General features: G+C 38.7%; 1 protein-coding gene across 2 annotated transcripts in view; it reads left to right on the top strand.

Annotated features, from left to right (window-relative positions):
* Positions 1-22,558, top strand: part of LOC148083109 (NACHT, LRR and PYD domains-containing protein 3-like) — a 238,050-nt gene that overhangs the window by 136,784 nt on the left and 78,708 nt on the right. Inside the window, exons 7-9 of one of the 2 annotated variants that reach the window (XM_087786245.1) lie at positions 6,565-6,738; positions 6,807-6,980; positions 7,276-7,390. In XM_087786245.1, the coding sequence (XP_087642371.1) occupies positions 6,565-6,738; positions 6,807-6,980; positions 7,276-7,345 (418 nt within the window). In that variant the 3' untranslated portion in view covers positions 7,346-7,390. Of the gene's footprint in view, positions 1-6,564; positions 6,739-6,806; positions 6,981-7,275; positions 7,391-22,558 lie in introns of those variants that run through there. The other variant, XM_087786244.1, reaches the window with a different exon arrangement.

Genomic DNA, 22,558 nt, shown 5'->3' on the forward strand with positions numbered 1-22,558 from the left:
AGTCAAGTCTCGAGTCAGAAATCACTAGTCCGAGTCAAGTCTCGAGTCATAAATCACTTGTCCTAGTCAAGTCTTGAGTCATAAATCACCAGTCCGAGTCAAGTCTCGAGTTATAAATCACTAGTCTGAGTCAAGTCTCGAGTCATAAATCACTAGTCCGAGTCAAGTCTCGAGTCATAAATCACTATTCCGAGTCAAGTCTCGATTCATAAATTAGTAGTCCGAGTCAAGTCTCGAGTCATAAATCTCTAGTCCGAGTCAAGTCTCGAGTCATAAATCACTAGTCCGAGTCAAGTCTCGAGTCATAAATCACTAGTCCGAGTCAAGTCTTGAGTCATAAATCACTAGTCCGAGTCAAGTCTCCAGTCATAAATCACTAGTCCGAGTCAAGTCTCGAGTCATAAATCTCTAGTCCGAGTCAAGTCTCGAGTCATAAATAACTAATTTGAGTCAAGTCTCGAGTCATAAATCACTAATTTGAGTCAACACGAGTCATAAATCACTAGTCCGAGTCAAGTCTCGAGTCATAAATCACTAATTTGAGTCAAGTCTCGAGTCATAAATCACTAGTCCGAGTCAAGTCTCGAGTCATAAATCACTAATTTGAGTCAAGTCTCGAGTCATAAATCACTAATTTGAGTCAAGTCTCGAGTCATAAATCACTAGTCTGAGTCAAGTCTCGAGTCATAAATCACTAATTTGAGTCAAGTCTCGAGTCATAAATCACTAATTTGAGTCAAGTCTCGAGTCATAAATCACTAATTTGAGTCAAGTCTCGAGTCATAAATCACTAATTTGAGTCAAGTCTCGAGTCATAAATCACTAATTTGAGTCAAGTCTTGAGTCATAAATCACTAATTTGAGTCAAGTCTCGAGTCATAAATCACTAATTTGAGTCAAGTCTCGAGTCATAAATCACTAATTTGAGTCAAGTCTTGAGTCATAAATCACTAATTTGAGTCAAGTCTCGAGTCATAAATCACTAGTCCGAGTCAAGTCTCGAGTCATAAATCACTAGTCCGAGTCAAGTGTCGAGTCACACATCACTAGTACGAGTCAAAACTCGAGTCATAAATCATTAGTCCGAGTTAAGTTTCAAGTCATAAATCACTAGTCCGACTCAAGTCTCGAGTCATAAATCACTAGTCCGAGTCAAGTGTCGAGTCACACATCACTAGTACGAGTCAAAACTCGAGTCATAAATCATTAGTCCGAGTTAAGTTTCAAGTCATAAATCATTAGTCCGAGTCAAGTCTCGAGTCATAAATCACTAGTCCGAGTCAAGTCTCGAGTCATAAATCACTAGTCCGACTCAAGTTTCGAGTCATAAATCTCTAGTCCGAGTCAAGTCTCGAGTCATAAATCACTAGTTCGAGTCAAGTCTCGAGTCATAAATCACTAGTCCGACTCAAGTTTCGAGTCATAAATCTCTAGTCCGAGTCAAGTCTCGAGTCATAAATCACTAGTTCGAGTCAAGTCTCGAGTCATAAATCACTAGTCCGAGTCAAGTCTCGAGTCATAAATCACTAGTCAGAGTCAAGACTCGAGTCATAAATCACTAGTCCCAGTCAAGTCTCGAGTCATAAATCACTAGTCAGAGTCAAGTCTCAAGTCATAAATCATTAGTCCGACTCAAGTTTCGAGTCATAAATCTCTAGTCCGAGTCAAGTCTCGAGTCATAAATCACTAGTCCGAGTCAAGTCTCGAGTCATAAATCTCTAGTCCGAGTCAAGTCTCGAGTCATAAATCACTAGTCCGAGTCAAGTCTCGAGTCATAAATCACTAGTCCGAGTCAAGTCTCGAGTCATAAATCACTAGTCAGAGTCAAGACTCGAGTCATAAATCATTAGTCCGAGTCAAGTCTCGAGTCATAAATCATTAGTCCGAGTCAAGTCTCGAGTCATTAATCACTAGTCAGAGTCAAGACTCGAGTCATAAATCATTAGTCCGAGTTAAGTTTCAAGTCATAAATCACTAGTCCGAGTCAAGTCTCGAGTCATAAATCACTAGTCCGAGTCAAGTCTCGAGTCATAAATCACTAGTTCGAGTCAAGTTTCGAGTCATAAATCTCTAGTCCGAGTCAAGTCTCGAGTCATAAATCACTAGTTCGAGTCAAGTCTCGAGTCATAAATCACTAGTCCGAGTTAAGTTTCAAGTCATAAATCACTAGTCCGAGTCAAGTCTCGAGTCATAAATCACTAGTCTGTGTCAAGTTTCGAGTCATAAATCACTAGTCCGACTCAAGTTTCGAGTCATAAATCTCTAGTCCGAGTCAAGTCTCGAGTCATAAATCACTAGTTCGAGTCAAGTCTCGAGTCATAAATCACTAGTCCGAGTCAAGTCTCGAGTCATAAATCACTAGTCCGACTCAAGTTTCGAGTCATAAATCTCTAGTCCGAGTCAAGTCTCGAGTCATAAATCACTAGTTCGAGTCAAGTCTCGAGTCATAAATCACTAGTCCGAGTCAAGTCTCGAGTCATAAATCACTAGTCCGACTCAAGTTTCGAGTCATAAATCTCTAGTCCGAGTCAAGTCTCGAGTCATAAATCACTAGTTCGAGTCAAGTCTCGAGTCATAAATCACTAGTCCGAGTCAAGTCTCGAGTCATAAATCACTAGTCAGAGTCAAGACTCGAGTCATAAATCACTAGTCCCAGTCAAGTCTCGAGTCATAAATCACTAGTCAGAGTCAAGTCTCGAGTCATAAATCATTAGTCCGACTCAAGTTTCGAGTCATAAATCTCTAGTCCGAGTCAAGTCTCGAGTCATAAATCACTAGTCCGAGTCAAGTCTCGAGTCATAAATCTCTAGTCCGAGTCAAGTCTCGAGTCATAAATCACTAGTCCCAGTCAAGTCTCGAGTCATAAATCATTAGTCCGACTCAAGTTTCGAGTCATAAATCTCTAGTCCGAGTCAAGTCTCGAGTCATAAATCACTAGTCCGAGTCAAGTCTCGAGTCATAAATCTCTAGTCCGAGTCAAGTCTCGAGTCATAAATCACTAGTCCGAGTCAAGTCTCGAGTCATAAATCACTAGTTTGAGTCAAGTCTCGAGTCATAAATCACTAGTTTGAGTCAAGTCTCGAGTCATAAATCACTAGTTTGAATCAAGTCTCGAGTCATAAATCACTAGTTTGAGTCAAGTTTCGAGTCTTAAATCACTAGTTTGAGTCAAGTTTCGAGTCTTAAATCACTAGTTTGAGTCAAGTCTTGAGTCATAAATCACTAGTTTGAGTCAAGTTTCGAGTCTTAAATCACTAGTTTGAGTCAAGTCTCGAGTCATAAATCACTAGTTTGAGTCAAGTCTCGAGTCATAAATCACTAGTTTGAGTCAAGTCTCGAGTCATAAATCACTAGTTTGAGTCAAGTTTCGAGTCTTAAATCACTAGTTTGAGTCAAGTTTCGAGTCTTAAATCACTAGTTTGAGTCAAGTTTCGAGTCTTAAAGCACTAGTTTGAGTCAAGTTTCGAGTCTTAAATCACTAGTTTGAGTCAAGTCTTGAGTCATAAATCACTAGTTTGAGTCAAGTTTCGAGTCTTAAATCACTATTTTGAGTCAAGTTTCGAGTCATAAATCACTAGTTTGAGTCAAGTTTCGAGTCATAAATCACTAGTTTGAGTCAAGTTTCGAGTCATAAATCACTAGTTTGAGTCAAGTTTCGAGTCATAAATCACTAGTTTGAGTCAAGTTTCGAGTCATAAATCACTAGTTTGAGTCAAGTCTCGAGTCATAAATCACTAGTTTGAGTCAAGTTTCGAGTCATAAATCACTAGTTTGAGTCAAGTTTCGAGTCATAAATCACTAGTGTGAGTCAAGTCTCGAGTCATAAATCACTAGTTTGAGTCAAGTTTCGAGTCATAAATCACTAGTTTGAGCCAAGTTTCGAGTCATAAATCACTAGTTTGAGTCAAGTTTCGAGTCATAAATCACTAGTTTGAGTCAAGTCTCGAGTCATAAATCACTAGTTTGAGTCAAGTCTCGAGTCATAAATCACTAGTTTGAGTCAAGTTTCGAGTCATAAATCACTAGTTTGAGTCAAGTCTCGAGTCATAAATCACTAGTTTGAGTCAAGTCTCGAGTCATAAATCACTAGTTTGAGTCAATTTTCGAGTCATAAATCACTTGTTTGAGTCAAGTTTCGAGTCATAAATCACTAGTTTGAGTCAAGTTTCGAGTCATAAATCACTAGTTTGAGTCAAGTCTCGAGTCATAAATCACTAGTTTGAGTCAAGTCTCGAGTCATAAATCACTAGTTTGAGTCAAGTTTCGAGTCATAAATCACTAGTTTGAGCCAAGTCTCGAGTCATAAATCACTAGTTTGAGTCAAGTCTCGAGTCATAAATCACTAGTTGGAGTCAAGTTTCGAGTCATAAATCACTAGTCCGAGTCAAGTGTCGAGTCACACATCACTAGTCCGAGTCAAGTGTCGAGTCACACATCACTAGTCCGAGTCAAGTGTCGAGTCACACATCACTAGTCCGAGTCAAGTTTCGATTCATAAATCTCTAGTCCGAGTCAAGTGTCGAGTCACACATCACTAGTACGAGTCAAAACTCGAGTCATAAATCATTAGTCCGAGTTAAGTTTCAAGTCATAAATCACTAGTCCGAGTCAAGTCTCGAGTCATAAATCACTAGTCCGAGTCAAGTGTCGAGTCACACATCACTAGTACGAGTCAAAACTCGAGTCATAAATCATTAGTCCGAGTTAAGTTTCAAGTCATAAATCACTAGTCCGAGTCAAGTCTCGAGTCATAAATCACTAGTCCGAGTCAAGTCTCGAGTCATAAATCACTAGTCCGACTCAAGTTTCGAGTCATAAATCTCTAGTCCGAGTCAAGTCTCGAGTCATAAATCACTAGTTGGAGTCAAGTCTCGAGTCATAAATCACTAGTCCGACTCAAGTTTCGAGTCATAAATCTCTAGTCCGAGTCAAGTCTCGAGTCATAAATCACTAGTTCGAGTCAAGTCTCGAGTCATAAATCACTAGTCCGAGTCAAGTCTCGAGTCATAAATCACTAGTCAGAGTCAAGACTCGAGTCATAAATCACTAGTCAGAGTCAAGTCTCAAGTCATAAATCATTAGTCCGACTCAAGTTTCGAGTCATAAATCTCTAGTCCGAGTCAAGTCTCGTGTCATAAATCACTAGTCCGAGTCAAGTCTCGAGTCATAAATCTCTAGTCCGAGTCAAGTCTCGAGTCATAAATCACTAGTCAGAGTCAAGTCTCGAGTCATAAATCACTAGTCAGAGTCAAGTCTCAAGTCATAAATCATTAGTCCGACTCAAGTTTCGAGTCATAAATCTCTAGTCCGAGTCAAGTCTCGAGTCATAAATCACTAGTCCGAGTCAAGTCTCGAGTCATAAATCTCTAGTCCGAGTCAAGTCTCGAGTCATAAATCACTAGTCCGAGTCAAGTCTCGAGTCATAAATCACTAGTCCGAGTCAAGTTTCGAGTCAAAAATCACTATTACGAGTCAAATTTCGAGTCATAAATCACTAGTCCGAGTCAAGTCTCGAGTCATAAATCATTAGTCCGAGTTAAATTTCAAGTCATAAATCACTAGTCCGAGTCAAGTCTCGAGTCATAAATCACTAGTCCGTGTCAAGTCTCGAGTCATAAATCATTAGTCCGAGTTAAATTTCAAGTCATAAATCACTAGTCCGAGTCAAGTCTCGAGTCATAAATCACTAGTCCGAGTCAAGTGTCGAGTCACACATCACTAGTACGAGTCAAAACTCGAGTCATAAATCATTAGTCCGAGTTAAGTTTCAAGTCATAAATCACTAGTCCGAGTCAAGTTTCGAGTCATAAATCACTAGTTTGAGTCAAGTCTCGAGTCATAAATCACTAGTTTGAGTCAAGTCTCGAGTCATAAATCACTAGTTTGAGTCAAGTCTCGAGTCATAAATCACTAGTTTGAGTCAAGTTTCGAGTCATAAATCACTAGTTTGAGTCAAGTCTCGAGTCATAAATCACTAGTTTGAGTCAAGTCTCGAGTCATAAATCACTAGTTTGAGTCAAGTCTCGAGTCATAAATCACTAGTTTGAGTCAAGTTTCGAGTCATAAATCACTAGTTTGAGTCAAGTCTCGAGTCATAAATCACTAGTTTGAGTCAAGTCTCGAGTCATAAATCACTAGTTTGAGTCAAGTCTCGAGTCATAAATCACTAGTTTGAGTCAAGTCTCGAGTCATAAATCACTAGTTTGAGTCAAGTCTCGAGTCATAAATCACTAGTTTGAGTCAAGTCTTGAGTCATAAATCACTAGTTTGAGTCAAGTCTCGAGTCATAAATCACTAGTTTGAGTCAAGTTTCGAGTCATAAATCACTTTTATTCATTTATTTATTGAAATTGAAACAAAGTCAGGAAAGTGTTGAACTGATGAAAACATCATTATTTCATGTGTTTGATCAAGTTGATCCTGATTGATAGAAAAGTCTTCAAATATTCACACAATCATGTGATGATCTTATGAATGTAAAGAGTTCAGTGTTTCCTCAAATCAAGTCTTTCAAGTCAAAATAGAGAAAAAGTCACTTGTTGACGACACTCGTCTCTTTCACAGGCTGATCTTCTGTGGACTGACAGAGAGAAGTTGTTCACTTCTGTCCTCAGTCCTCAGCTCTCCGTCCTCTAGTCTGACTCAACTGGACCTGAGTGACAACAACCTGCAGGATCCAGGAGTGGAGCTGCTGTCTGCTGGACTGAAGAGTCCACACTGTCACCTGGAGACTCTCAGGTCAGAACATCATGTCTTCAGTTCTTCTGGTCTCATGATTTAATGAAACTGTTTCTCCTTCATTACAGTCTGTCAAACTGTCAGATCTCAGCAGGAGGTTGTTCTTCTCTGGCCTCAGCTCTGACATCTAACCCGTCCCATCTGAGAGAGCTGGACCTGAGCTACAACGATCCAGGAGGACCAGGACTGGAGCTGCTGTCTGCTGGACTGGAGAGTCCAGACTGGAGGCTGGAGACTCTCAGGTATGGACGGAGCAGCAGAACTCACTGACTGAGCTCCAAAGATCTTCAGACTGAACATGTGATCAGAAGCAGAGAGATGTGAGTGTGTGACGCTGATCAGACTCTCAGAGCTTCTCCATGTTCTCCTGCTGGACACCAGTGGAAGAACAAGGAGACAGTGGAGACTGAGCGAGTGTTTCTAGATCCATCTTTGTTGTGGTCAACACAGTCATGAAAGAACGTCCACTTAGCAGCATGAAGTCATGAAACATCTGAAGGCAAATGAACCTGATCTTCTCAATGTTTCTTCCTCCAGGCTGGATCGTGGACCACAGAGATCAACATCTGGAGATGAGAAGTGTAAGTTTGATTTGATTGATGGATGAGAACTCCTCAACTCTGTCAGCTTCTCGTGGAGCAGTTGTGATGTTGGTGACTTCATGATACACTTGAATCTGCTGATGGAGCTTCATCAAGTCCAGGTCACTGCCCAGAACACTGGTCACCAACATGGTGTCCAGCAGCAGCTGGTGAGGAGCCTCCGTGCAGATGTAGAAGCAGCAATGTTGACTTTCCTCATCATCTCACACTCATTCATTCACTCTTTTCACTCTTTGACTTGAGAGTGCAAATGAAGATCATCACGTTCTCAGTGGAGTGAGAAGATCTCAGTGCAGCATCTCACCTGGATGATGGTGGAGATGAACGCAGAGATGTTTCAACAACATGAAGAAACATCATGTTAGCTACATGCTAGTTTAGCTGCTGACTTGATATGGACACACTGGTGTCAATCAAATGTGACAGTCATCTCCTCACGATTATTATGGGATGTTCCAGTTCTCCTGGTTCTTCTCTGAAGGTGGTCCCAGTCTCAGAAGACTTCACTTTGATGATGATCTCCACTAGATGTCAACAAACAGAGCAGCCCTCCCTGGCTTGCTGGGACACTGAGTCCATGATTGTCTTGAAGAGAAAGTTCTTCCACCATCATCACCTCTCGTGTCTTCTTCTCTCAGACTTCCGTCCACTCTCACTGGACCCGGACACAGCACACCGGCGCCTCCTACTGTCCAACGACAACAGGACGGTGGAACTTGTGACGCAGGATCAGGATTATCTGGACCATCCCGACAGATTCCACCGGTGTCTTCAGGTGATGAGCAGAGAAGCTGTGACTGGACCATGTTCCTGGGAGCTGGAGTGGAGAGGAGGAGCTTCTATCGCACTGACTCTCAGAAGAGACGGAGGGAAAGAAGACGAGTCTGAGTTTGGACAGAACCGTTATTCCTGGAGTCTGAGCTGCTCTGATGATGAAGGATATAAATTCTGTCACAATAAGATAGAAACTGTCATCAAGAGTCAAGAAGTTTCTCACAGAGTAAGAGTTGAGATCAACGATCCTGAATCTGGATATTTGGAGTTTTACAGTGTCTCCTCTAAAGGTCTTAAACACCTCAACACCTTCTTCATCTCCACTGAACCTTTGTACCTGGGATTTGGACTCAAAGAGGTTCCTGGTTCTGGTTCTTCAGTGTGTGTGCGTGAGCTGAGTGTGTGAGTGTGTTCCTCCATCAAACGTGTGTAGCTGCTGTCAATCATCATGAAAAGTGCTGACAGTGAGGAAAGAAGAAATCTGCTCCTGAAACAAACGTGTTGTTTTGAAGGAAGAAAGAATGTGAAGAATTGTTGAAGAAACTTTCTCTTTCATCACTTGTTGTTCAGTCGACTGTAAGAGTTGAAGCTCAAGTACAGCCGAGCACATGTCAGGATCTTCTGATGGTTGATGTTCTGATGATGCACACACGTGACAACATGAATATGAAGTGTAGCGTTCATACTTCTGTCACTTCTTTCTCTTCTTTTATTCTGACAATAAAGTGCATCAGTCTCCATGAAGCATAAACCTGACGACCTGAAATACAATCAAAGAAAACACTCGTCTCTGAACTGAAGCAAAAGTTGATCATTGACTCTATTGTTGACACTCAGCAGTAACTTCAGCAGCTAAACTGTCGACTGACGCTCTAAACTTCACATCCACACGGTAAGTGGTGCGTTCATGGACCAATTCAAACTAGGAGATGAAATAACAGCTTTAATTAAAAGTCATCAATGTGGTGTTCAAAAGATGCTGAGACGAGGGAGACGGCAGCGTAAAGAACTGACTGGATATAAAAGGAGGACAAAACATTCCAGAGGTATCAAAGGCAGATGCTCCAAACTTGATAAATAATTGAGACTCTCACTCGCTCTTGGGTTCCGTTTATTAAAGATCGTGACAGAAACGTTAAATTCAATCATTCAATATTCTGATATTCTCCCATAAAAGCCTCACAGTTATTACATCTGTGTTATCCTTCACCTCCATCAACCAACATGTACTTCTACACTCGCACACTAGTATTTTTGGCAGCACACAAAGCCCTCGGTGAGAAGTGTCCCGTCAGAAAGAATGTTCTTGGTGGTCGTGGATGTGCTGCTCGTGGTCAGACTTTGGGACGAGGCTCGTCCTCACAGGGTAGGTTAGACGCCGACACAGATCTGAGACGTGTTTGTATCTTCTGGTAACACGTTTGCTCTGTTCTACTGGTGGACTTTGGAGTGGCCTCTGTTTGATGGAGGGATTGTGAAAATGACTCCTGGTTCCACCGAGCTGGAGTGAGAAGGTCACATGATCACAGTGTAGATATACATGCAGCAGCCAGTGGTGCTTCTCTCTCCTCCTTCACTGCTGCCACATCCATCACTGCTCCTCTTCAACATCATCTGACACAGTCAGCCTGGAGGAGGATTTTATTACAACTGTTCACATTTAGTTTTTACACAACATTTCCATTCAAACTACTCAACATTTGTTCATCCATCCAGGCTGGATATGGAAGTTTATCAGTGACATCAGAATATTGAATACATTAAAATTTTCACCTGTTGAAACTTTTAATCGATTATTAAATATTATTTCTTTAAGAATATGATTCAACAGCTTTTATATTTAAGGCTGAATTTGTGTTTGAATTTGAATTTCCCGGAGCTACTTAATTGTGTGTTTCTACGTCATCACATGATCGTCTGTGCTTCCTGTGATTGGCTGAAAGTTCGTTCAATTAAATCAGTTCTCTGTTGGTTTTGTCTGAAGGTACAATTATACCAACATTTTTATACTGAATTCAAAAGGAAACAAATGAGAAAATATTGAATTTAGAATATTTATTATTAAATTATTGGATTAAGAAAATCCAACTACATGTGAAAACAAATATTAATTTTAAAAACCTTTAAATCAGCAAGAGTTAAATGTCTTTTTAAAGTTGTTGTTCACTAAGTTAATTCATAAAACGTTACATCGCTGTTCGCGTTTCTATTTTGGTGTGATTAACTGTCAATTTAAGAGCCTCTTACTCAGTGAAGAACAAATAATCACGAAAAACAAGTAGTGACTTCAGTTCATGAGATTGATTCAAATTACAGTTTCATAGTTCATTGATAATAACAATTATTTAATTATTATCCTCATAAATGTAATAGTTTCCTTTGTACTATAAATCAAAGGTGGTTCTCCAACCTCAGGTATTTTTACCTGAAGACGATTTTACAGTTAAATCGACCAGAACTTAAATGTTCTGAAAGTAAACCTTTTTTATAAAGGTTATAATCACTACAATGACTTACTAACTTTATTGAAATATAAACCATGAAAGAATTATGATAAATTATTGAAAGCCAATAAAAAAACACAAATCGAGACAGTGCAGTTGAAAACTGACACGGTATTGTGAAAAGTAATATCGCTATATTGAAGTCAATCGATATGTTCTTACACCTCTACTAAAAAGTGTCGCAGAAAAGTACAGTTCAAACCATTTGAATAAACACATTATTTAGTGATGATGGTCTAAAAGGCTTGAAGGGTCGGATCTGTTGAATAGCTGGTGAAGACTGTGCTTCTTACGCAGACTTTGCTAAAAGTCGAGGCTCCATAATAGACTCTGGAACAGCTAGCAAGACGACATGCTAACAAAAGATTGCTAGCTTGTCAGTGTCAAATGGTTTGGGACCAACACTGGAGCGATAGAGTCCGATATAAGCAACAGACGTCAGAGAGAGGAAGAGAGAACACTGAGGCAAAGTTGACAGGTTTTTATTTCTCATAAATAACACTGAACAAGCATCATAAAGCCATATTTCTCTCCATCTATACACTGTCAAATTCTCTGTATAACAAAATACAGTTTATGTGTAATGCACTTGATACAGATAGAGAAGTATTTCATAGCAGCAGACAAGACCTTGGACTCCCAGGACATGGGACTTTCTGTGTATTGCAGGTCTGGCTCGTGTGTCTATGAAATCTACTTCCCTCAGGAATCACTTGTTGCATAACTAGATCTACGTGGAGCCCACCAGTAAGATTCTTGTTTGTCCACATCCTTGAATAGAACCAGTCTCCCGTGGCAGGTACGAGGGTCTCTCCGACACACCTCCACCACTCAGCCGTGCAGCCTTGTACACTTCAGTCAATGATCCTGCAGAACTTCAACATCAAACCTTGTATTGAGAATCATTAGGACTGTGTGGTGAGAACTTTCTATCAAGGTCTGGTATAATACATCGACAACAAATCCATGAGACATGATTATACATTTATACAACTTTATAGAAGAAGATATGATGCTTTATAGTCACGTCAACTTATTATACGATTTAAGTGAGAAAATACACTGAAATATTGCAATACCGTGTTGATATTCAACAGCAATGTATTAATTGAAAAAAAAAAGTTTTGTGTGAATACAATACAATAATTAGATTTTTATACTTATACATTAACAAATAAAATCCTGCGAGATCCTGGTGAAGACTGAGGACGAGAGGATACAGAAAAACAAATAAAATAACTTGCAATATTTTGGTTGGATTTAAAAAAAGAAAAAACAATTGTCATGACTGTTAAAATTGTCTGAATATTTGCATGTTAATTGTTAATATAAACCGATAAAGTGCTGTTGAATATTAATACAGTGTCTAGTTGTGTATAGAAATATTGTGATATTTAAATTCATCAATAATTTCTTACCCCTCTATTAATTAAAGGTTGCTTGAGTTGTAATACAGTAATTACACTGAGTGACTTCAGTCGTTACTTTGGCATTAATTATGAAAAATAATGAACTTTTTATAAACCTTCATGAAGCTTGTTTTAAGTTGACAAACATAAACCATCATAACTTCTTCTATAAAGTCATATAAAAGTATTAGAATATCTTTGAATGTGTTAATAATACATTTCAAGATAAAGTGTTAAATAATATTGACATTGTGTAATAACACAACCTTCCCAGAACACATTTGTGCTTTTATTCAAAAATAAATTATCAAATAAACAACTTTTAACCCTTATCAAGCATTTTTGTCTCAATAATAATTCAAATGTGAAATAAATGATATTTGCCATAATAATGTGACTCTGATGTGATTGTTCATTGATATTGTTTATAAGCAGTGAATCTGACTCCACCTAATGTGGTTCTACATCATTATAATAGAAGAAGAATAGAACAATGATGCACTGATGGATCATTAAGGTTCCATATGACCTGATGCTTGAACACAAAATGAAAGGGACATTAAAGAACGTCTCCAAACATGTTCAAAGCTGCACAGAAGTCCACCAGCTTCACTGTGTGTCACTAACCCAGTCACAAATACACACATCTGAGGCAGCGGGAGGTCAAAGGTCACACACAAATGGACTTTTTGCTTAGTTGGAGAAATAATCCAAGTAAATCCTCTCTGGTCAGGAGGTGGTCGTTGAAAGACTTTGGTCACATCGGGCTTGATCTACCAAACTGTTACTTAAAGACGACTAAACTTTCCTAAAGTCCAGCTTTGATGTCGCTCAGTTGTGACAGAAAATCATTCATTCACAGACTCACACATTCACACACTCACACCTGCGGACAATTTAGAGTTTTCAATCCACCTCTGTGTTTGGACTGTGGGAGGAAACCGGAGTGCCCGGAGTAAACCCACACAAACACGGGGAGAACAAACAAACAATAAATTCAGTAAAAAAAATCCATCTGGTAAAGAAAATCTTGCTGAGCTTGCAAAAAACAAAGATGAAACTGGACAGTTTTAGTTTGAGCAACACAAAAGTTCATGTCACTGAGTTCATCTGCGTCACTTCTTCTCTGGTCACATGGTCGGAACATTTGTTAGTAAATCACTGTCATCTGAATATTCAATGATGGAATTAAACAAATGATGAAACTTTTTTATTGAAATGTTTTTTATTTTGAACCATTTCATTATTTTTGCAAGCATTGAATTCAATCACTTGTATCTTGAAGGTTTAATTTGATTTGTGTTTTTTTAATTGAATAAAAAAAAAAATCTAAAGTTAAATATTTTGAATTCATAGTCTTTTAAATTCAATATAAATGTTGGTATAAAAGTGTCGCCAGAAAATGCTGTTGCTTTGAATCCACCATGATGTATTGACGCGCCAGTGATTCTACGACATCATGTGATCGTCTGAGCGTCGCATGATTGGCTGAGAGTTGAATCAAGTAGCTCAGGACTCTTTTGGTTAAAAGTCTCACTATTATACCAACATTTTTATATTGAAGTCAAAAGATCAGGAATTAAAAAAGGATTGTATTCAGAAAATTAATGATGGTCAATAGAATATCAAACTGTGTATATTTACCTTTTATTTAATCAATTTATTAAACCTTTCAACGTACAAATGATGATTCAAACTAATAAAGGAAAACTTGAATAAAAAAGTTGAAACAATGTTTAATTCAATCCTTCAATATTCTGATGACACTGATGCACTTCCATACAAACACTGCTTTGCTTCAGTTTCAAATGTAAAAGTCTTCATTGAAAACAGTAAATCCGCCTCTATATGCATCTTTTCGTTGACATTATTGCTAAAGTGGCGAGGAAGGGGTCACTTCAACAACGTGAAGATTTGTCAACACAAATCAAGGAATGTGTTTGTGCAAACACTGGATCAAAGGTACAAAACACTGAAGGTCAAAAGAAGATGGTAGCCCTTAATATTCCTGGATCAGAGCGCGTCTGAGGAGCAGCGTAGCTAGAATTCATCTGCTAAAAAAAGTCCAGGATTATTATCACATTCACCGTTAAGTGTCCTTGTTTGATTGTCAGCTTCTCAGTTTCAGCTACGACCCAAAAACTCCTGCTTCTCACTCCTGCTCCGAGTACCGTGGCAAGAATCACACTCGTACCTTCAGGACCATCAACGTACGGCACTTACAGCTCTTATTTCTACACATCGTCTCCTGAGAGACTCAGTCAGAAAAGATTGACATCTCCAGAGGATTCTTCTTCCCAGGGTTTGAATCATTTTAACATGAATATACGTGTTTTTCTCTGGATTCAACTCAATATCTTCCTTTTTCTCTCAACTATTTGGAGCCAGTTGAACATATTTCTCCTGTATTAACGCTTTCTTCTCTCTTGACGTCTCTTGACTTGATCAAGTTTAAATTCTCAAGAACTTTCTTGAACACAATGTTCCTATAATTGAAGAAGACAAACTAGATTCATTGAACTGCAATCTTTCATGAAATACACTATTTTAAAATACCATGTTTGTCGAATCAATGGTGAGAAAACAACTTGTTTTTTCAAACAATAAACGAGGAGATGTTTCTAGAAATGTAAACCAAATCATCGAGTGAATTGTTCCACTTGAATATTTGACAAAGTCGAATCGATCAATGACATTAAAGTAGGTGAAAAGAGTGAAATCAAAGCTTCAAAAGAGTGATGGATGGATTCCTCTGGTTGAGGATCTGCTCGTCTCAGACAATATGACTCAGTAAGTTAGTTTCTGGTGAATTCAAGTGTGAGATGATTGTTTTCAAACCTGAACCCTCAGTAGGACCAAACACAAGCGTCTCTGTCGTAGATTACAATCACCATCTTTTCCAAGAAACTCAACTTTCTGTAAGAATCAAAAACACACGGTTCTGATTCTGGAAGTAAATCAGTGGCATCAGAAAATTGAATGTTTCGATTGAACATTTCAAATGTTGAAACTTTTATTTGTTTTTATTGACATTTTGTTGCGTTTTTAAAAGCATTGCATTGTTTTTCTTGAATCATTTATTTTGAAATGTGACCACTTTCAAAATAAAACATTTATAGACATAATCTTTGATGTTTTAATTCCAGTCATTCAAAAACAAAAAAACGTTTAAATCCAATAGTATTTAGAATCAAACGTATTCAGTTCATAATGAGACCAACGTTTTAAATTCAATTATTTACAAAACAAATGCAATTTCTTAATATATTCATTATTTAATTCAATGATTGAAAATATTCCTTCAAGGCAACATTTGATGAAATCAATTCAAAGTATGAACTTTTGAAATGTTGAATCCTTCTATGTTCTGATGACACTGATGAACTTTCACACTGACCCACAAATCCATCCCAAAATCTGATGAACTCCAAAAGATCCTCATGAATCAGTGAAATGGTTGATATTTTCATCTTAAATCGAGCTCAAACGTTCAGTTGTTCATTGGATGAAGCAGAGTTTCATTTATAAATCACTGCATCTCAACAATTCAGTCTCGGATCAAACATGTTTGACTCTTTTGCTTCTTTGGATCTTTTCTACGCGTTGGATTGTTGTGAAGAAAAGTTTGCTTTCGTCCCTGAATGACATTCATCGAGACAAACCTTTGAACCTCAGCTGACTGATGACGACAGTAAAGATGTTGAGGTTCTTGACATCTCAGCTGGACTTCTGTGCTACTGAGGATCTCCACTCAAAAGTCCACAAACGGGGGCGCTGTTGAGCATAGCAATGGAGTAGACGTGTTTTTTGGAGCTCCACAGAACGACTGTATAAAAGTAATTTTTTCAGCGCACTTTTTGGAAAACATTCAAATTTTACCTTTGCTAAACCATATGCCTAAAAACCGAAACTTTGAAATGGCTGGTAAATCAAGCAAAGGTAGGCAAACAGCGACTCAAGCAACGAGGCCTTCGCCTTCGACGCCGACTTTAGCCCCGAGCTCCATTGAAGTAGCTTTCCTGAGAGGGAGTCGCTCAAGATGGAACTACTATCTTCGGTGTGCAAGGATTTAGTTGAAATCCTTCAAACAGAAGTTGGCGCAGTGTTGGAGAGCGAGATGGCGGTGATTCGAGCGGATATTGTTGCAGCGAGAGCGGAGCTCAAAGAGTACAGGTCGACGATCAACTCTGAACTCTGACCTCTGAACTCTCCGCCATGAAAGCTACGGTGAAGGATGTGGAAGAAAGTTTGTCAACGTGCACGGATGATGTTGTTACACTCAAGAAGGAGGTGAAGCGGCTCGCGGGGGTCGTGGACCAACTTCACAATAAATGCGAGGACTTGGAGGCGAGGTCGCGGAGAAACGACGTCAGGATCGTCGGAATCCCGGAGACCCGTGAATGCAACACCGAGTCTGTGTCCTTCTGCAGCCTTTGATCTGAAGGACGCTCCTGGACAGAACCGTCTCTCCCCGCCTGGATCTACAGAGGGACGCCGGTCAAACACCATCATAGCCCGCGTTCACTACTTCCAGGACTGTGCAAACATCCTGAGACTCGCTCGGATCAAACAACGCATCAGTGTGGACGGAGTCAGTATCTCAGTGTTTCCTGACCCGACAAGTGTTGCCAAAGCACGCGCGGCGTTCAATGACGTCAGGAGTCGGCTTCGTGGAGTGGACGGGGTTCGCTTCGGATTTGCTTCTCCTGCCCGCTTCAGAATCACGTACAAGAACGTGGAGAAATCCTTTCACTCCGTTGCAGAGGCGCGAGTATGTCAACAAAAACATCAGTGGAGACACGTGACGCGTGAAGACACTCCGGTGAGACAGTGATTTAACAACATTATAACTGATTCAACTTTTTCTATACGTTTAATACAAGTTAATGTTATTTTGATGTTCTCGTTTATCCTTGTTGATGCTGGTTATTTAAATACCAATCATGTGAGTCGTTCTTATTGTCATTAGATGTTCATGATAAATAATACTATAACTGAAGTGTGTCTTAATTGTAATAAGTCAAGTTCTGTGGGGCCAACTTTAGCTTTCCTGAGCATGTTAGTGCAGATACCTTTTACGGTAGGGGGTGCGATCTCTCCTCTTTTTTTGGAGAAGATTGGCAGGTGTGTGGGGGGTTGTTCTCTGTTGTTCAAGGGCATTATTTGTTGTTGTTGTTTGTTTATGTTTACTCCATACAGTTACAAGTGTATTTACACCCATATTAAAATATGAGTCACAACCCACTGTCTTTAGGTTCAACACGTTTTATAAGCTGGAACGTAAAAGGAGTGAACCATCCTGTTAAGCGTAACAAAGTTCTTACACACCTGAAGTCATTAGGTGGAGAGATAATGTTCTTACAAGAGACACACTTACGTCCAGAAGAACACTCAAAGTTAAAGAGGGGATGATAGAACATATTTATCACTCTGATTATGGGGATAGGTCAAGAGGAGCTGCCATACTTATCAGAAAAGGAGTCTGTTTTCAACTAAACAATTTCATATCTGATAACAAGGGAAGATATGTCATAGTCGTGGGTAGATTGTCTGGAACTGAGGCGGCACTAGTTAATGTTTATGGCCCTAACTGATCCTCACTTCTTCTCTAGACTAATAGCAACTATTCCAGATCCTAACAAATATAACATCATTTTAGGAGGTGACTTTAATCTCGTACCTGAGCCAACGTTAGATCCTCCACTAAACTTCAAAATAATTGATCAAAATCAGCAAATACAGTAAATCTCATTAAACAATCTTATGCACTTACTGACCCCTGGAGGAAATTAAACCTCACTACCAAACAATATTCTTTTTTTTCACGTCCACCAATCGTTTTCGAGGATAGACTTTTTTCTGATAGACAACAGAATTTTGACGTGTGTAACAAAATGCCAATACCACAGTATTGTGATTTCCCATCATGCACCAGTCCAACTGGACATAGCATTTCCAGACAGTGCACCAGTTCAACGCACATGGCGTCTTGACCCGCTCTTATTGTCAAGCAAAAACTTCCAACATTTTCTCTCGGATCAAATTGATTTCTTTCTTGACATCAATATTACTCCCGGGATGTCCTACACTTCAATCTGGGAGGCACTCAAAGCTTATCTAAGGGGACAAATTATTTCTCTTTCAGCAAATGTCAAGAAAGAAAGAACTAAACGCCTCAATGAGATACAGCAGAAATGATTACAATTAGATAAAAAATGTGCATCTCAGCCTAATCCATCCTTATTCAATGAAAGACAATTATTACAAGCCGAATACAATCATTTAACCACTGTCCAAATTGAGAGACTCCTCCTGAAAACAAAACAAACCTACTATGAACACAGTGACAAAGTGGCTCGACTACTGTCACCAAATCAAACAAACGGCAGCAAATCGTATCATTTCTGAAATGAATACAGCCGAGGGTTTGACATCTGTACACCCACAAACTATTAATGACCAGTTCAGAACATTTTATAGTGACCTTTATACCTCTGAGACTTCTGCAACATCATTGGAGATTGAGGACTTTTTAGAAAATATGCAAATTCCCCAAATTAATAAACAAGAACAATCTGTAATAGACTCCAGAATAACAACAGAGGACATAACTCTAGCTATAAACTCAATGCAAAGCGGAAAAGCACCTCCAGATGGATTCCCACTGAAGTTTATCAAATGTTTTCAATAAACTTTCACCTATTTTAAGTAAATTATTTGAAGAAACACTTATAACTTTAAAACTACCACCAACAATGAATCAGGCAACTATTACAGTTATACCTAAAAAAGGAAAAGACCCGCGAGAATGTGGCTCGTACCTTACCTTACCTTACCTTACCTTACCTTACCCTACCTTACCTTACCTCACCTCACCTTACCTTACCTTACTTTACCTTACCTTACCTTACTTTACCTTACCTTACCTTACCTTACCTTACCTCACCTTACCTTACCTTACCTTACCTTACCTTACTTTACCTTACTTTACCTTACTTTACCTTACCTTACCTTACCTTACTTTACCTTACCTTACCTCACCTTACCTTACCTTACCTTACCTTACCTTACTTTACCTTACCTTACCTTACCTTACTTTACCTTACTTTACCTTACCTTACCTTACCTTACTTTACCTTACCTTACCTTACCTTACTTTACCTTACCTTACCTTACCTTACTTTACCTTACCTTACCTTACCTTACTTTACCTTACCTTACCTTACCTTACCTTACCTTACCTCACCTTACCTTACCTTACCTTACTTTACCTTACCTTACCTTACCTTACTTTACCTTACTTTACCTTACCTTACCTTACCTTACTTTACCTTACTTTACCTTACCTTACCTTACCTTACTTTACCTTACCTTACCTTACCTTACTTTACCTTACCTTACCTTACCTTACCTTACTTTACCTTACTTTACCTTACCTTACCTTACCTTACTTTACCTTACCTTACCTTACCTTACTTTACCTTACCTTACCTTACCGTACCGTACCTTACCTTACCTTACTTTACCTTACTTTACCTTACCTTACCTTACTTTACCTTACCTTACCTTACCTTACCTTACCTTACTTTACCTTACTTTACCTTACCTTACTTTACCTTACCTTACCTTACCTTACCTTACTTTACATTACATTACATTACATTACATTACCTTACCTTACCTTACCTTACTTTACCTTACCTTACCTTACCTTACCTTACCTTACCTTACTTTACCTTACCTTACTTTACATTACATTACATTACATTACCTCACCTCACCTCACCTTACCTTACCTTACTTTACCTTACTTTACATTACATTACATTACATTACATTACATTACATTACATTACCTCACCTCACCTCACCTCACCTCACCTCACCTTACTTTACCTTACCGTACCTCACCTTACCTTACTTTACCTTACTTTACCTTACCTTACCTTACCTTACCTTACTTTACCTTACCTTACCTTACTTTACCTTACTTTACCTTACCTTACCTTACCTTACTTTACCTTACTTTACCTTACCTCACCTCACCTTACCTTACCTTACCTTACCTTACCTCACCTTACCTTACCTTACCTTACCTTACCTTACCTTACCTTACCTTACTTTACCTTACTTTACATTACATTACCTCACCTCACCTCACCTCACCTCACCTCACCTCACCTCACCTTACCTTACTTTACCTTACCTTACCTTACCTTACCTTACCTTACCGGCCCATAAGCCTTCTCTGCTGCGACTATAAAATGTTCACTAAAGTTCTGTCTCGTCGTCTGGAAACAGTGACCAAAATAATCCACCCTGACCAGACTGGTTTTGTTCCAGGGAGGCAATCTTTCTTTAACATGCGACGTTTACTTAATATTTTATATAATTCCCATTCCACTGAAATGCCAGAAGTTGTTATCTCACTTGACGCTGAAAAAGCATTTGATCGGGTGGAGTGGAAATACTTATTTACAGTGTTGGGAAAATTTGGTTTTGGTTCAAACTTCATATCTTGGATCAAAATAATCTATTCCACACCAGTGGCTGCAGTACACACTAACTCAATAACATCAACGTATTTTAAACTTTACAGAGGAACAAGACAGGGTTGTTGTCTCACCTTTTCTTTTTGATTTAGCTATTGAGCCTCTGGCTCTGAGGAAAGAGGAGGAAATCTTTGGAGTGTTGAGGAACAAGGAAATTCATAAATGTTCACTATATGCTGATGACCTTTTGCTCTTTTTGTCTAATCCAGTTGTTTCAATACCTGGAGTTATTGAAATATTAAACATATTTGGTCACATTTCAGGTTACAAATTACATTTTTCAAAAAGTGCTGTATTTCCAATCAATGATCTGGCAAAATCAATAATAATATCTTCCCCTTTCAGTTAACAAACGCATTTACCTACTTGGGTTTAAAGATGACACATGTATACCAAGATTTCTTCCACAATCACTTCAAAACTCTGAACCAAAAATGACCTTTTAAGGTGGAGCCACTTACCAATCTCATTAGCAGGAAGGGTGAACACTATAAAGATGACTGTTCTTCCCCGTTTCCTCTATTTCTTTCAAATGATTCCTTATTATTTACCCAAATCTGTTTTTAAGGAACTTGACAGTTTAATTTCTGCATTTATATGGAACCGATCTGTGCCAAGAATGAAAAAATGTTTTCTGGAAATTCCAAGGTTGGAGGGAGGACTTGGTCTTCCTAACTTTATGTTCTATTACTGGGCAGCAAATGTGTGCAAATTTGCATTTTGTGTTGGTGCATGGCGGGAAAAACGAGGTCCACTTTGGGCTAATTTGGAAATAAATAATAATAATTCCATTTCTCTGCTAAGTGCTACATTACCAATAGGCCAGCACCAGATCTCCAACCCTGTTGTGAAAAATTCTATAAAGATTTGGAATCAATTTCGGAAACATTTTAATTTAAAAGATTTAAGTACATTCTCTCCCTTCATGAATAACCATCTTTTCCCCCCATCCGAGATGGACACTGGTTTCCAGGTCTGGCACAGTAGTGGACTGGTATTTCTAAAAGACTTGATTCAAAAGAATCATTTTCTAACTTTTGAATATCTACAACAAAAACACAATCTGCATAAAAGTAATTTCTTCAGATATCTCCAAGTCAGGAGTTTTGCCAATAAATATCTTAAATTCCCACTTGTGCAATCCAACAACACATGCAATGAGATTCTTTCCTTAAATCCACACATAAAAGGTCATATTTCCAAAATATATAGGATCATGCAAAATGTCAAACCTCTGTCATGGGACAAAACTAAGCCTGGGAACAAGATTTAAACATTAAATGATGTGCAAGTTTCTGGCAGCGTAGCTTAGAGTGTATCCATTCGTCATCTTACTGCATAAAGCAACGTCTCATACAATTTAAAGTGTTACATCGTTTGCATTATTCAAATGAGAGACTTGCTAAAATCTACCCAGACGTCAGTCCACATTGTTTAAGATGTTCTCACAGCCCTGCTACTTTGGGTCATATGTTTTGTCTTTGTCCATCACTCAAAAGTTTCTGGAGTAGAATATTTGAATGTATTTCCCACATGTGTAAAAAAGCAATAACACCTTCTCCACACATGTGTATATTTGGAGTACCTCCACCTGACCTCTCTGTATCAACAGCACATGCAAACGCAATTGCATTTTCCTCATTGATGGCAGCAGACTGGTTCTTCTGCAGTGGGAGTCAGACGACCATCATTTAAGAGTTGGGTTCAAGAACTTCTCTCTATGTTGCAGTTAGAGAAAATAAAATACAGTCGGTCAAATTGTCTGGAGAAGTTTCATGAAACCTGGTCCCCTTTCATGCAGCATGTTAAAGAGCTGAACCTTACATAATACTTTAACAGTTTGGGTTATATTTTCATTTTTTACCACCATATGTATGGAGTATTGTTTTTTCTTTTTGTTTTTGTCTGTTTGTATCAATGTATACTATTATGCATCATTGTTCCTTTTTGAGTTGATTCGTTTTATGTGTGTGTATGTA

The sequence above is a fragment of the Callionymus lyra genome, chromosome 3, assembly GCF_982586985.1.
Source record: "Callionymus lyra chromosome 3, fCalLyr1.hap1.1, whole genome shotgun sequence".
NCBI classification, from domain to species: domain Eukaryota; kingdom Metazoa; phylum Chordata; class Actinopteri; order Syngnathiformes; family Callionymidae; genus Callionymus; species Callionymus lyra.